Consider the following 16,213-nt stretch of genomic DNA (forward strand, 5'->3'; position numbering starts at 1 on the left):
TGACCAGTGCATCCCTCATTGCGGGAGGGCGTCTGAACATGAGGGTAGGAAGACTAGGCACGATTTGTGACCATGTCAGGTCTGATAGAATTCACGGCCAATATTTGTAAATAATCTTCCTTACTTGTCTACCCTGGAAGCTGTATGAAGTTATTAATCTGACAGTATCCAAAGTATGGATAACTGGCCAATGAATTCTGAAGTGGCTTTAGTAGATGCCGTTTGGCCCTGTAGGAATTCCTCCCTGTTGTGACTGTTAGCCCTAACTAAGGCTTCTTTTAACTCTTTGGCTTTGTAACCCCTAGTTAAGAATCTCTGGAGAGCGTCTGCCTGACATAGATTAAGGTCTGCGTCAGAGCTACAAATCCTCCTGATTTACAGAAATTCTCCAAATGGAACGCGGCAAATTAAATGGTGTGGGTGGGCACTGCTGGCATGTAAAATAGAATTGCCTGCAGTGCTCTTTCTGTGAAGCTTGGTTTGAATGGTGTTATCATTAATATACAACTCCACATCTAAGAATTGTACACAGTTACTGCTGATGTACGCTGTGAAAATCAAATTTAAATTATTATGACTTATATCATTAACAAACTGGGGTGCAGATTCCTCAGACCCCTTCCATATGATGCACAGGTCATCTATAAAGCTCCACCAATGGAGGATGTGTGAGTCATACATAGCTTTGTGGGCAACCCCGAGGACATGTTCCTCCCACCAGCCAAAGTGAAGACACGCATAACTGGGGGAGAAACATGCCCCCATCGCCACACCTCGTAACTGTTGGTAGATCACTTTGTCAAACAAGAAAAGGTTGTTATTAAGACATGTCTCAAGTTGTGCTCATATAATTCAATGTTCCGATTACCTAAATATTGTTTGATTGCCTTCATACCATTAGAGTGGTTTATGCTCGTGTATAAAGAGCTGATATCCATCACAATGAAGAGGCAATCCTCTTGACACTCCACATTTTGCAGTTTGGCCAAAAAATGCACTGTGTCCTTGATGAATGATGGTAGGTTCTCTACAGTCTACATATTTTGACATTGGTTCTAAAAGACTGCATTGAGCCGAAATAATGGGTCTGCCAGGAACCGGGGTAGTGCTCTTGTGTACTTTCGGAATCAAGTACTGGTGTTATTGGGTGTTTGTTTTTAAGGAAACTGAATTTATGTTTATTGAGCAGACCCATACGATTCCATTGGGTCAATTCTTTAAAGACATTGTCTCTTACTTGTATAAGTTCATTTGGGGAGGCTTTCCTATAGTATGTGGTGTTATAATTCTCTAGGCCGCACAACAATATTACCCCCTGTGTCAGCCTGATTTATTATCAAGTCTTTGTTGTTCCTGAGTCTCTGTATGAGATTAGAGTATTGTATGTCCTAATGTCTCCTTTAAATCTTCTTGTGTAAGACCTTTCTGTTCAGATTTTTTAAGTCTTCAGTGACACAATCGTTAAAGATGTTGATGGCGTCTTTAGGCATCATATGGACAAATCTGGATGGCAGACGAAAGGGGCTGTCTGTGGAGGCACTGTAATTGATGCTGATATACGGCAATTCCATTTTAGTGGAACCAGGAGTTGTTTCATCTTCCGTGGATAAAGGCTTCAAGATTCTCAACATGTTAATGTCTGAGACCTGTACCGTGGAAGAAGTAGGAGGGAGCTGCTTGGAATCTTGGACAATGTCCGTTGTACTCTTGTGTTTGTAAAATTTGAGCAACTTCAATTTTCTAATACATTTGAATAAGTCCACCCTAGATTGAACATTCTAAAACTGTTGGGTGGGCAGTAGGAGAGGCCTAGTGATAACAGTTGAATCTAAGCGGCAGACAAGATGGTATCAAAAGATTGATTACTGTATTGTCAGTACTATTTATTGTTGGGCCCACTTCTTCTTGTTCCTCCCGCCCCTGCCGCGATTGTTGTTTCCGGAGTATGCACCTTTGTTTTCTGCACTGATTTCTCAGTCGCCTTGTCTCTTGGCAGGATTCCATGGTCTTAAGGTTTGGCACCGATCCCAATATAAAAAAGTAAGCACTTCCCCAGGTGTGAAATTCAAAGGCACCTATTACTGTGCAGTGGCGCCTCTGCTGAGATTGGAGTCACTGCTGCTTAGATCGGAGCTCAAATCTGAAGTAGAAGGATCTTGACCCATTTGGGTAACAATAGATGTACTGGGTATTTTAGTTATCAGTGCTTGTCTTTTTACAGTATCACATTTTTTTGAAAATGTGAATACTTTCCCGGTTTTGTAGTCTCTTGCAAATGTATAGACTTTATGAGCTTTTATGGTTTCATCCAATTTTTTTAGACGAATAGCAATTACCTCTCTCCCTTTCTTTATCAGATCCTTGTTCTCCTTTGCCTCAAGTAAGCCATTAATTCTGTCAATTTATTTGAGGATTTCAATTCTGTCGATTTTTGCATATTTTATCAAAATGGACACCATATTTATTGACGCTTCTAGATTGTTCGTTGCCCACTCCTTCATCATTAGTGGGTTAGGGTTTTCAAATGTTGGAGCTACCATTATTCTTAAGCCACGTAGAATTCTGTTAACTTCTCAGTAATTTTCTAATGATTTTTTCTACCACCATTTGTTTAATTCAGTCCGTAACAATTTTTCCAAGTTTTTCAAAAGTGATTTGACATCATTGTTGATGCTTGAACTAGTATTCCTGGAGCTATGCTCCTCTTCAATGTCTTACAGATTGAGGAACAGGGCGTCTGCCACAGCCTCTCGGTCCTGCAGCAAGTCCGCTGAAGACATGATGCCTGGATATGCTGCAAATCTGTGCACTGCACGGTGGCGCTCTTGAGCTGCGTTATCAAGAGCACTTTAGAACACAATCCCCCAACAATAGCTTATGGGAGCGTATTACATCATGGCAAGAGTGCACAACTTCTGGACAAAGCACAAATGAAAATCTACAAGCGAGTATTTGCATTACCAAGAAATGCATCACCCGCACAAGTAAGGCTTGAATTTGGTCTGCAATCCCAAATGCTGCTGAAAAAGTACGAGACCATTTGGTACAATGTCTGGATGAATCAAGAGATAGCGGTCTATCGTGCTATGTGGGAAACAATTAGCAAAAGTCCCAATTCTCACTACGCCAAATACCTTAAACTGTCATTAGAATCAACCAAGTTGGCTGCTCTCTGGGAATCCAAGCTTCCAGTACTTTCCTTTAAACAGTTGGTAAAGAAGGCTGCCAACAGGCATTCGTTGCTTGACGATAAAATAACCTTCAGTCGTCGGTCCCATGCCTGGATGACAATTCAATCTTAAAAAAAATTAGTACCGGCAGCCTACCTAGACCTTGCTTTCTCGCCTTTCATCAAACTTAAACACCTCAATTTAGGGCTGGGTAACTTTCCAACAAATGCCGAGACACCAAAGTGGAAGTCCCAAGAATGTGACGGATGCGGTTTATGTGGCGCAGAAAGACAAGACTTTATCCATCTGATTTGTATTTGCCCGGCTCTGATCCAGGAACGTCGGAGTGGGTTAAAAACCAAGTTTAAGGAATATGGAATACGTACCTGCCGGTCTGCGATCATACAAATTTTATGCTCAGTAGATCCACAACTCATTTGCAGGGCAGTCAAATTCATTGACATTTTTGAGAAAAAGCAAAGAATACTGGCAAAGTCTTGAATCTGGAACATGTTAATATTCAAATTTGAAAGACTTTTTCATCTTAATAACTTTTTTATCATTCGCAGAGCAGTTTAAACTTTCTGTGTTTCAGTATATTGTCGTATTTATACTTTGTAATGGTTTTTACTAACTATACAATAAAGTATTATTATTATTATTAAAAGAGCACTTTAGAACACAATCCCTTCACCCGCCAGTATCAAAAGTTACTGTGCCGCGTCTGCTTACCGCTGGTGGATTCGCTTGGCTCCCCAGTGTCCTCCGTCCCCTCGGGCATCACTGAATACTCTGTGGGAAACACTGGCGCAACAAACACTCATATCTCCGATGGCAGATGGCTGGCCTGAAAATTACTCCTTCCGGGTTAGGAAACCATTCGCTTCCACAAAATCAGCTGCACGTCAACCAGCCAACAACTGAAGGAAGGGCCCGCAGGATGGAAGACAGCTGTCTTCCTAACTTTACTACTACTAAACTGAGAAAAACTCCTAACTTTACGATTTTTGGTATTCACAAAAGGCATTTAGTAGTAGGAAAGTTAGAAATCCCTTTTGTGAATACCGCAAGTCGTAAAGTTAGGATTTTGTCTCAGTTTAGTAGTAGTAAAGCTAGGAATCCTAACTTTGCTACTACTAAATGCCTTCTGTGAATACCAAAAGTAGTAAGTTTAGGATTTTGTCTCAGATTACTTCTGTGAATCAGCCCCTATGTTTATATTTGCAAGTTCTTCCAATTAAGGTTTAATTTCTGTGAAATGAGCATCAGGGCCAGAACTGAACCTCACCTGCCTGTTTATTCAACAAGAGCCCACAGTAATGCACAAAATGTCTACCCTAATTGTTAATTAGTAAGTGCTACCTTGTTGGATAAATATCTAGTGCATATTTTACACTACAGCTGCTTAATGGACCATGAAGAAATGTCTCCAGTGACCTTCTGCGTGTTTAATTTTGGTAATGTGATTGCTCTTCGAGTGCCTTCTTCCAGAAATCAGTGATAATGTGAATCCTCATATAGAGAAGAGAACGAGAGTACAAAGAGATGAATCTCCACCAAACAAGGGCACTTCCTCTCAACTATATTAAGTGCTTCTGTGCTTGGTTGAGATGTACTCATATTCCTCAGCATCAAGAATGCGCCACCACAATTGGCAGGAAACACGCTCATGGGGCCTTTTGGTAAGCTGACCATCATCCAGGCAAAAGGCAGGAACACATTTGTATAATACTAAGGTGGACAGGGCGGGACCACATGGGTGAGCTTGTAGGTAATTATGCACATTTATACACTCGTAGTAATTTAAAGGGAGAACTATGGACTTTGTTCTCACCAGGAGACATGTGCCCCTCTCCCCAAAATACCAATTTAAATTTGCCCCATGGACCAAGCCCACCTGAGGGCTGAAGTAAAAAAAAACACTACAGCCTGCATTTGTTTTAAAAACAATTCCCAAGATTTTAGGATCCCTGCAATTTCTCAGCAATTTTGTTTTAAAAAAAGCTTTTTGGTCCTGGTGGGGTCCCTGTGTGACTTCACCTCCAGGCCTTGGGGATTAGAGTATTCCTACCTTGCCCATCTCTTTTTTAAAAACATTTTGGGGGGGACTCGACTGAGTCTAAGCCCCAAAATGACTGCCAACACTTCCTGGTTGATGTGTTGTCAGCCAATAAGATCTCAGCATGAGATCTGTAGGATCAGCGGAGGAATCACGCTCCAAGACATAGAAATGTACTTTTCCTTTAATGACTCTAAAACTACTGAACAGATTTACACCAAATCAGAAAACTGCTGTTTCTGGATCAAGAGCTACCGTTCTTCCAAATTTGGTGCAAATCTGTTCAGAGGTTTGGGCGGTAGTTATGTCTAAAGATTGCAAAATACCCTTAGACATAGAATAGGGAAAAAGCGTTTTGGAAGTCCCTGTTTACCTCGGCCCCAACTTAACAAATCACCCCAAAACTTTCCAAACAGTAGCTGAAGTGAGTGGTAAACTAGTTTTGAACATTTTGGGAAGATTAATCAAATGGAACTAAAGTTATTTGTGAAACAAAAAATACTTTGTCTATGGGAAAAGTTAGTCCTAACTATAACTTCCCACTGGCAACCGCCAGTAGGTAATATATGTGTGTGTATATATACATATTAATTCATTAATTATTTTAATGTAATAGAATTGTTATTTTCAATAGAACCTAATTATCAGGTTTTTTATTACTATCCCCATTAGACTAATGTCTTTGCTACATTCAGAAGAACCAACCATCTTATGTTTACCTTGGCACACATATAGTTTATTAATTCACTTATACTTTCTTCTACTTTGCAGCTGTTACTTCTTTGACTTTGACCACGTTGTTTAATGACATGCATAACCTTTAAATATTAGATATTTAACCATTGGGTTGATTGCACATACTTTTCAAGCCTAATAATGATCACTTCTCTTATTAGCACAATATTATACTGCAAAATGTTGGGTGGATGTGTAGTTGTGCAGCAACATTAAGATACCTAGACACCACATTTGGGCCTTGGGAGTGCTTTTTTTACTAGGCTGTATAAACAAGCCTGCCTAGGGATACAGTCCCCTCACATAGGTCATAGACTAAAATGTATCAAAGTAATTCAAAGCTTTTTTTCAGCTTCTGTATATTTGTTTTCTTCTGCACCCCCTCACCATTTTTTTGTTTAGGAATATCAAATTTGTTTAGTTATAATGCCTGATAAAAAGCGCAGGTTTGGAAAAGTCCAAAGGATGAAACACGTCAGATACTGCCTGATTCTACTACCGAATGTATAAAAAGATTGGGAAAATAATTGAAAGATATTTTATTGACAATAGTAATTGCATGGATTTTACATTGGATACTTTTTTTCTAACATATGTGCTATTTCAAAATATATTCCAATCTCCTAGATTTTAACTAGGGGATAGGAATATATTAAGAAATAATACATATAATCTGTGTTGCTACAGATTATATGTATACGTGATTTTATATCGTTTTAAGACATAGGGAAATACATTTCATAATTTTTGATTTTTTGTTGACAACCACGAGATAGCAATGCATTCATATATGTTACAAAGTGTTGTTTTACAGAGATTTAAAACAGGATGGAATCATATAAAACAATTGCTAGTGATAAATAAAAGTAATGTGATCAAATTAGATCCCACTTAACAAACAAAATTAATTGACTTTTTATGCCATACTTTGTGAGAAGTTATCCCCAGTTCATTTGTTTATGTTTGAAATTCCCTTTTTCCCATAAGGTTAATGCAAAAAAGTTCCTTGACACATTGAAAACCACTGTGAATTATTGGTTTTCAGCAGATATATTTCATAATTCAACCTAGTGTTAAATATTCACAGCTGAAATTAAGATGGGAGTTTCCTTAAATAACTCACCTTCACTTCGTCAATGTCGACTCTTGCAAAGATCACATTATGATATCGACGAATAATGTCCTTCAAAACAAAACGTAAAATACAAATGTATAAGTTCATTTATGCAAACATTGATCATTTTAATCTTGTTAAAACTATTAAAATTTCAATTAAAGTGTTTGACCTGATGGAATGTAGGGCCACAACATTTATGATGCATTTTTGCGGTTGGAAATGACCAATTGTACTGTTTCCGACCACAAAAACGCTTTTACATATGTACAAAACACAAATTGTGATTCAGTATCACGTTACTGAATCGCAATTTGTGTTTGAGATTCGGTATTTAGAAGGGGCGTGTTGGGGGCGTCTCCTCCAATTCCTGACCCTGAATAGTATGTATGAATGTTTTGCAATCGAATTACAGTTGCAAAACATTCATATTTTACCAGCTCCTTGTAGGAAGTCGTAACCCGTTGGCAAATGGGAAGGGGTCCCCAGGTGACACCTTCCTATTTAAGAAGGGAAAACAAATATATTTTAAGAGCAGGTACCGGTCACACAGACCACTGCCTACTCCTGTAAAATGAAACTGCAAAGTTTCATTTTTTTGTTTTAATCCTTTAAGGAAAAGGGGTTGCATTTAAGAAAAGACTGCTTGAATTAAAATCAATCACAGAGATGGTGTGACCTCAGCAGACCACCAAGCCTGTGATGGCATCAATTTCAAATGGATCACTAATTGTGATCTGCCTCATTAATATGCATGAGGTAGGTCAATTTGCGACCCATTAGAATCACTAATGTTAGGACATCTGGCCCATAGTCTTTTAAATTTACTTACTTTTTTCTTACTTTGGGTCAAGGGCAAAATGGAGTGCATATTTTGAAAGACAGTGTGAACGAAAGTACTGATTTTATTAAAAACACAGACGCTGGACTTATATTTGCAATACTGCAGTATTTATTTTCATGGCGAGTTTAGCAATATTAAAATAGCCTTTTTTCCGGAAGCCCTCAGAAACTAATTAACCATTTACCAAACAGAGGAAATCACTAATCATATTACACACTATCAAAAGACCACCAACTGGAGCTAGTCAGTCCTCGTTTTTTGTTGTGAGAAGACAAGATTGCCTTATCCAGAAAGTAAAAAAATAACATGCATAATTTCACAACCAGCAGTAACAATGCAGCTTCTCATCTTATCAAGTCAGTGATGTCCTATTTTGGCTCAGGAACTATTAATAGAGGAGATGTAAGAGAGAGCTGACTTTATCAACTAGAAAGGGAGGCATGGCTCGCCTGTTGCAATAAAGAGTGGAATATTACTAGTCTCTGTGTTCTAAATAAAACTAGTTCTATTTTTTCACTGTCGCTTGGAAAATTTGCATGTTATGAAATGACCTGAGGAACTTATTATCCTCCTTTTAGCATTCACTAACATCTTGGTAGGTAGTTTCTAACTGATTATTAGCCTCTGTAAATTAATGTAAATATTAGCATGTATGTCTTCATAACTGGAGCCACTAAAAATGGAGCACATTTAAGCTTGTGCTGTAAACTCATAACTTTATTGGTTATGGAGCAGTGTAATTTAGTGCCCACTTCTTTATATGCAACATATATACTGTACTTAGGGCCTCATTTACTTCAAAATTACGCAGTGCGGCACGGCAAGCCATTTTGCTGCGCCTAGCTGCATCATTTTAAAATCACAGGGGTGCGTCGTATTAACAACAATACAGCGCATCCGTGTGCTTTCCCCTATGCTGGCCCACAATTGGTTGAAATGTTGCTCATTTTGAAAGGGTGCGGGGTTTCCTGCACAAAAAAAATCATTGATGGCATTTTCATCTTTCTATGCATGCTGATGAATTAAGGACACATAGAAAGAGGAAAAAACGAGGAGAAATAAAAGTATTTCTCCACATTGCGCCACTCCTATGCCTCACCTGAGGAGGCATAGGATTCTGACGCATTCCCAGCTTTACAAAATGTTGTAAAAATGTGTAGCGTTCCATGGATGTTACATGGGAATACCCACAGCAACACCCATGGAATGCTCCTTTCACGCAGAGTAATGCATGAAAGGGGCCAATATTTGCGAGGCCATGAAAAGTCACACAGGGTGACTTTACATAGCCTTGTAAATATGGGCAAGCCCATTGCACTGCCGGTGCTTTAAAAAAAGTGATGCACCTGTGGCGCAATCGGCTTGTAAATGATGCCCTTAATGTGTGTTTAACCACATTACGCTGTGTTCATTTTATTAATCAATTATAGTAAGCAGCTATATATTCATTTTAACGAGAGCCACCCAAATATTTAGTAGAATTATAATAAATGTACTCATCACAAAAGAAAATATATGATTTATTCAAATTGTATTTGATGTCATCTTTTAGGTTAACTGTATTCATTTAGAATCCTTTTTAATCTACTGTTGGCCTAACCCATATCTAGGCCTTTAGGGCACATGCTGCATTTACAAAAATGTTGTGCAAATGTTTTGTTTTCTCTCCTCTGCAAGTGCCTTTTCAATGTGCTTGTTAAGTTAGAATAGATGTATCTTTCAGTTTTTAGACAAGGGGGGGACTGATTTTTTTAATTAAAATTTAGAGACTAAGAGGGTGGGAGAAACCCTCGAATACCAGGCAGACCAGACTGATGTTACATTAAAGGTCGTCCAGATGATTGCTTCTTTGCTGGGAACTGGAAAACTAGGGAGTGTACCTGCTGCCTGATAACAGCGTCTTTTGATTGGTTTGGTTGGTGGAAGATGATATGGAGAAGCTTTATAGAATCTTTTTTCATGCTTTCACTGTGCGCTCCGTAGAATAGCAGACCAGACCCAGTCCTGACTCTTGCTGAACTTTGCTGATTTCCTATTCCCAGAGTGTTAAACTTCATGGTTGAATACTCAAACTGTTTCAATTGAACTTTAAATCTTGTTCATCTGCCTCATAGAATTTCCCTTTACCACTTTCATTATTTTGCATTTTCTTTCATATAGTATATAGATTTAGGTATTGTTAGAAATTCGCTTTCTGGTTGGCAGAGATATTCACCCTGTCCAAGCAGGAACCACAATCCTAGTCAGGGTAAGTCACAACACACTCTAAATTATCCTGTGCTCACCCTGTGGTAGCTTGGCACAGAGCATTCTGGCTTAACTAAAGAGGCAATGTGTAAAGTATTTGTGCAACACTTCAACCAGCATCACAGTGAAAACACCACAAAAAGACTATTCACCAGGTTAGAAAAATAGAGAATCATTTAAAAAACAAAATGAAAAAAAGAAGTCAAGATATGAAAATGCAAAATAGCGCATATAAGTAATATGCACTTAAATGGGTTTTCTGGTTGTGCTAGACCGGGGAAAAGTCAGGCCAGCCGTGATGGAGTGTGGGCCGGATACAAGGTCTCAAGTGGTCCCTCTGAACTAAAGTAACTTGATCTGGGCTGGTTCGTCGTCGACAAAGATGTGAGGTGCAGCCGAAGCAATGCATCGGTGTCGGGCCACACAGTAGACGAGATGCATCGATTTTTTTTCTACGCAACTGCAGCAATGCATCGGTTCCAAATGCAATGCATGGCTGTTGCTCCTCCAATAGGTGATGTGTCAATTCCGAAGGTGATACACTGGTTCCGAAGGTGCTGCACCGGGCCCCGCTCCACGCAACAACAAGGATGTGCTGGTTCAGATTTTCGCAACTGCGAATATGCACCAGTTCCAATGAGGATGCGTGATTTCTGGGTGTAAAGCAACCTCATGCCTCACTTCCAAGGTTCCAGTACTGGGGTGGCACCACTTGGCAGGGCAGACTCACAGCTTTCAGAGTCCAGATGCAGATGCTGGTAGTTGAAGTCTTTGATATCCCTGAGCCTTAGAACAGGAGGCTAGCCCATGGCGGCACTTTGAGTCAAGGGATGCAGGTCTAGTCCTTCTCACCCAGGAATGAGAACAACAGGCAGAAGAACAGTTCAGAAAGGGAAGGGCACAGAAAGGCAAGAGTCCAGCAAAGCAGCAATATAGAAGAGTGGCAGTACTTCGAGCATCACAGCAGTTTTTCTTCCAGGCAGAGTGGTCACAGATCCAGAAGTGTACTGAAGTTATGGAGACAGAGGTCCAGCACTTATATAGTTGTGGTGCCTTTGAAGTAGGGGGACTTTAAAGAAAGCTTTGAAGTCCACAGAGTCCCTGACCTTCCTGCCTTGGCACCAGACTCACTGCAGAGGGTGTATGCAGCCTTTTGTGTGGGCACAGGACACAGCCTATTCAGTTGTACGTGAGGCAGTGCTCCGCTCTACCCCATCAAGCCAGTTATTGGCCCATTAAGGCCCAACAAGTCAAACCTAATCTCCCATTGTTTGTGGCTCTCTTAGAGGGAAAGCACAAGGCCCAGCTGTCACCTACCCCAGACGTGTATTCAGAGACAGGCAGCAGGCATCAAATGGCTAAAGTAAGAAAATGCCAACTTTCTAAAAGTGCCATTTTCAGAATTACAATTTCAAATCAGACTTCACCATAATTTGTGATTTTAAATTGTGATCCCAGAGACAGTAAACTTATGGCCCAATCACTTTTCAATTGGAAGTTACACTTAAAAGACGTAATAAGGTAATCCCAATGTTACCCTATGGGAGAGAGTGTCCTTGCAGCAGTGAAAAAATGAATTTGGGAGTTGTTCACTAGCTGGGTATGTAAAACCTAAAAGTACATGTCCTGCTTTTTAAATACACTGCACTCTGCCCTCTTAGTTACCCAGAGCCTACCTCAAGGGTGACTTATATGTATAAAAGGGGAAGGTTTATGCCTGGCAAGAGGTTTATCTTGCCAGGTCCAAATGGCAGTGTAAACTGCATATACAGGCTCTGCAATGGCAGGTCTGAGACCTGGTTAAGGGGCTACTCAAGTGGGTGGCACAATGAGTGCTACATGCCCACTATTTTCATGTAATGTACAGGCCCTGGGCACATGTAGTGCACTTTACCAGGGGCTTATAAGTAAATTAAATAAAGTGAAAGTGAACACAGTGCATAAAGTGCAAAGTACACAAAATACCAAGTGCAAGTAACTAAACCTATACCAGTTGCATATGATCATTCAAATACCAAACTTGATATATTTCAGGCTCCTATAACTATATACAGCCCTAGAGTCCTGAAGACCACGTTCTGTTAATTTACCACTCATTTCACTATTTCCCACTTGCTTGAGATGTCTTTTGTAGTAGCTCTTGAGCTTCTTCAAGAATGGAGCTAAGATGGAACTGTCCTCTCCATAAAACTTTCATTTTGGACTGCTGAATGATAGAGACCTGTGCTCCTGCAGTCTTGAATTGACCCATCATGCCAACAAAGTCTCTCTGTCCACGTCCTGCTAATGCCGACATATCGGAGTACACTCTCACCTTGGCTCCGTTGGGTAGTACAATATCCCTCTTTTGAATTGCCTTAGTTAAACTAGCCTATGTAATGCGGTAATCAGAAAAATTCACAATCATTGTCCTAGGATACTTGGCCCCCGGAAGTTTCTGGGAAGGGACCCTATGAGCCCTCATTATAGTAAGGTCCTCTAATGCTTTTTCAAGCATATGTTCTCTGATCAGCGTCTTTATGTAAGCCAAGAGATTAGACTGACAAGTGAGGCATTCACTATCTTCCAGTATCCCTGTAAAGCGCAAATTTGATTGTCTAGCGTACTCTCCATGCCACCCATCTTCAACTGTGAGGCCTGCAGCTTTTTCTGCATAGAGGCAATATCAGAGTCTCAAGACAGGGAGTGGTCCTCAATGTCAGATACACATTTCTCCAATTATTTAAATGGTTCTAGTATTTGCTGTACCATATTCTCAAATGTGTCTAATCTCTGATGAAGTAAAGAGAGCTCTTGGGCCTGATAGGTTTTACAGTTGTGTATTTCTCCCAGAATAGTCTCAAAAAGCTGTTGCATTTGGTGTGTAGAGACCAGTGGAGGCTGGCTCATAGTGGTGCTTTCCCCAGTAAAGACAGTCATGCTCATAGCCCCCTGATGATTGAGCGAATCCATCTCTTCAGCTCTGGGTTTCATCAGGAGACTTCAGGATACTGAGGGAGACGATAACCCTGGGCAGCCTGGTATCTCAGGTTCATGTATAAATGCAGCCAGACTTTCCCTTGAACAGACTGACCTCTCTGATCCAGGTTGTTACCAGGTACAATTTCCAAAGCGACTTCTATTATGGAGACCTAAGAGACCACTCCGGGTGAAATCCGGTCTACCGGAGGCAAATTGGTGCCCATTTAGATTGAATACGATTTTTGGAAAATAAGGGGTAGTCTTTAGGAGGATTATCCACCCCTCCCACCTTTTATTCTCCACAGCTACTTTTCTTACGGCCATTTGTGCAGACCCTACATTACTCCCATCCCTGTCGGTTCTCCTTTTTGGGGATATATAACGTTACCTATTTGGATGTATTGGGTAAAGCTGCTATTATTCTCTCTTGTTATAATTAATTGGTATCAAAAAAAGTGACTGCACTTTGCACTTTATGCACTGTGCTCACTTTCACTATTGTGCTTTATTTTTCCCACTCCAGCAGGGTGATGGTATTCGCTGTGTTGGATTGGGAAAAGTGGATAGCAACTTCTTCTTGTATAAGCAATGGGTGCCTTAAAGAATATTTGTACTTTATGTATTATTCATTTTCGATACTAGATTTTGCCCTCCCCTTTTTGGGGTATTCAATGGTGCTAAGTGCTATCTGTTAGGCTGTATTTAGAAAATGTTGAAATGTTGTTTGTTAAAGTTTTTCTTGTATAGGCAATGGGTACCTTAGAATTAGCTGGAGCTTCAGTTTTTTTAGAGGTTTCGGAAGACAAGGATTTTTACATGTATGTTTTACTCCTTGTCAGAACTTTTCTGTGCAAGAATTGATCTGCCTTTTATTCCATGTCAAGGGGTTTTATGGCTTGGCCAATAAAACCAGGTACCGCTGGATAGTTATTGGTCTGCGTGGACACTTAAGCACAAGCACTTTTTGTTGATGTTAGCACTTTATGTAGGAGGTACTCTGGGGGTAAAAAGTCATTGGATAAACTGAACGGAGAGGCAGGGGGGACAGACATGGGATTAGGCGCCAGGTCAAGGTGCCCTTATTTGCTGGGTAGGCGGAGGAAGGGAGGTAAGGTCTACCCCCTTCTTCAGGTAGCCTGGTGGGGGGGGGCAGAGGAGTTGGGGGTTGAAGCATTATAAAAGAAATGGGCAGGAAAATAGCAGGCCAGAAATCGTCAAGAAGCAAGATTGCAGCGCAACCAAGTTCAGGGGTCAATGCACATGCTGTGGTTTTTATATTACCAAGGGGATACAGTTAACTTCAACAAAGGAGACAATACAAATTCAGGTACTGCGAAGGGTATAGCGTAATATGTATTTGGTTGAGTTAAGGTGGTATATTTTATCTTGAAGAATGTCACAACCACTAAAGATCATATTGTGCAATTTAATAGTTTTTTTAAATGTACAGATAAGAAGAGCAATGTTAAAATGGTTGGGCTGTTTCTCCCCTCAGGTGATTTTTTTGCAAGAGACACGCCTTAAGTCTAACTCCCCCAATTTATCACTCCCAAGGAAGTATGCTCAAGCGTACTTTGCTTCGGCTAATACTGTGGTAGGGGGTGGGTATTTTACTCTCATCTGCACTAGACTGGGAGGTGGAAAAGGTGATTCGGGATGAAGGAGCAAGGTGGATTTGGATTGAGGTCTCCGTTAATGGGGTAGGTCTTGTGTTGTGAGCCAATTCTTTACGATATTAAGGTCTTGAAACAGATATACAACTTGTTGATAAATGCTCATGGCTCCATAGTTATGGGAGGGTGTTTTAATTTTATACATGATTTAGGTCTAGATACGTCAAATAGGGATAAAGAGCAATTAAAACCAAAGACTGGTAAATTATTAAGAATCATGAAAGAAGATTTTTCCCTTTTAGATCCTTGGCGGGTAGATCCATTCAGGTTCTACCCAGTTTACATGCTATTCAGCTGGATTTAAAAACAGCTTCATGATTAGACTTTACTTTTTATAAATAAGCAACTTGTAAGATGGGAATCTGTCCTTTTTTCCAACTCATTTTCAGACCATTCATTAGTCTCCTTGGTAATTTATTTTCCCACCCCTAAATAAAAATAATTCCAGGTGGTACTTTGATAAAGCATTGCTCTCGGATCCAATCTGGATCTCTGAAACTCGTGAGTTTATACAGTGGTTTTATAACAAGAACGTTAATACAACATCAGGTTTTATGGTCTGGGAAGCTTTTAAGGCCTCCTTTTGGGGACGGGTGATTGCATATAAGGCAAATCTTTATAAACGTAGGCAACAAAAGATTGAAGGACACCAGAATGCTGTAGATCAAGCTAGGGGAGATCTTACGTCCAGGCCCCCAGGAGATCCTGAGGAGGAGGATCTTCAGCAGGAATTCCTAAGGGCAAAAGAGCAATGAAAAATCTTTTTTATTCTCGAAGAGATCTCTGGGTGCAAAGCATTTAAACAGAAAGTATAGAAAGAAAATCAGCAGATAGGAAAACATTTTGCCTGGTCTACTAAAACAAAACAGAGTAGGCAACTAATTCCACAAATAAGAGACCCCAGCACTGCGAGACTGGTTAGTGATAAAGATAGGATTGCTGAAATGTTTGTTTCCCATTTTAAGTAAATGTATGCAAAGACCCAGCTACTTAACACCCAGGCCCTTGAGGATTATTTTACTGCAGTTCAGTTACCCATGATTACCAAGGAAGATAGTGAGGCTCTGAATGAACCCTTTATACCTGCAGAATTAGGGGAAATTACAAAAGGAATGGCTAGCACTAAGGCAAGTGATAACGATGGAATACCGATTGAAGTCTATAAGCTGTTTTTGGATGAGCTCTCTCCTTTTTTGTTATTCCTATACAATCAGATTATGGATGGGTTGTCTGTCTCTGACAGATTTAAGGAATCAGTTGTGATTACTATCTTGAAGAAGGATGAGGACCCTAAGGACCTGAGCTCCTATCGCCCAATAAGTCTATTAAATGTGTACTACAAGCTTCTTATGAAAATTTGGTTGAATAGGATCTCGGGATATGCACAAAAGGTGGTACATGCGGACCAAA

At 40.1% G+C, this 16,213-nt stretch overlaps 1 protein-coding gene across 1 annotated transcript in view; it reads right to left on the reverse strand.

Moving 5' to 3' along the window:
* The window catches only part of LOC147727606 (thioredoxin-like), a 349,562-nt gene that overhangs the window by 170,889 nt on the left and 162,460 nt on the right, over nucleotides 1-16,213 (reverse strand). Inside the window, exon 4 of the mRNA XM_086963653.1 lies at nucleotides 7,088-7,147. Coding sequence (XP_086819779.1) covers nucleotides 7,088-7,147 — 60 coding nt within the window. The remainder of the gene's footprint in view (nucleotides 1-7,087; nucleotides 7,148-16,213) is intronic.

This window comes from Lissotriton vulgaris, chromosome 3_1, assembly GCF_964263255.1.
Source record: "Lissotriton vulgaris chromosome 3_1, aLisVul1.2, whole genome shotgun sequence".
NCBI classification, from domain to species: Eukaryota; Metazoa; Chordata; class Amphibia; order Caudata; family Salamandridae; genus Lissotriton; species Lissotriton vulgaris.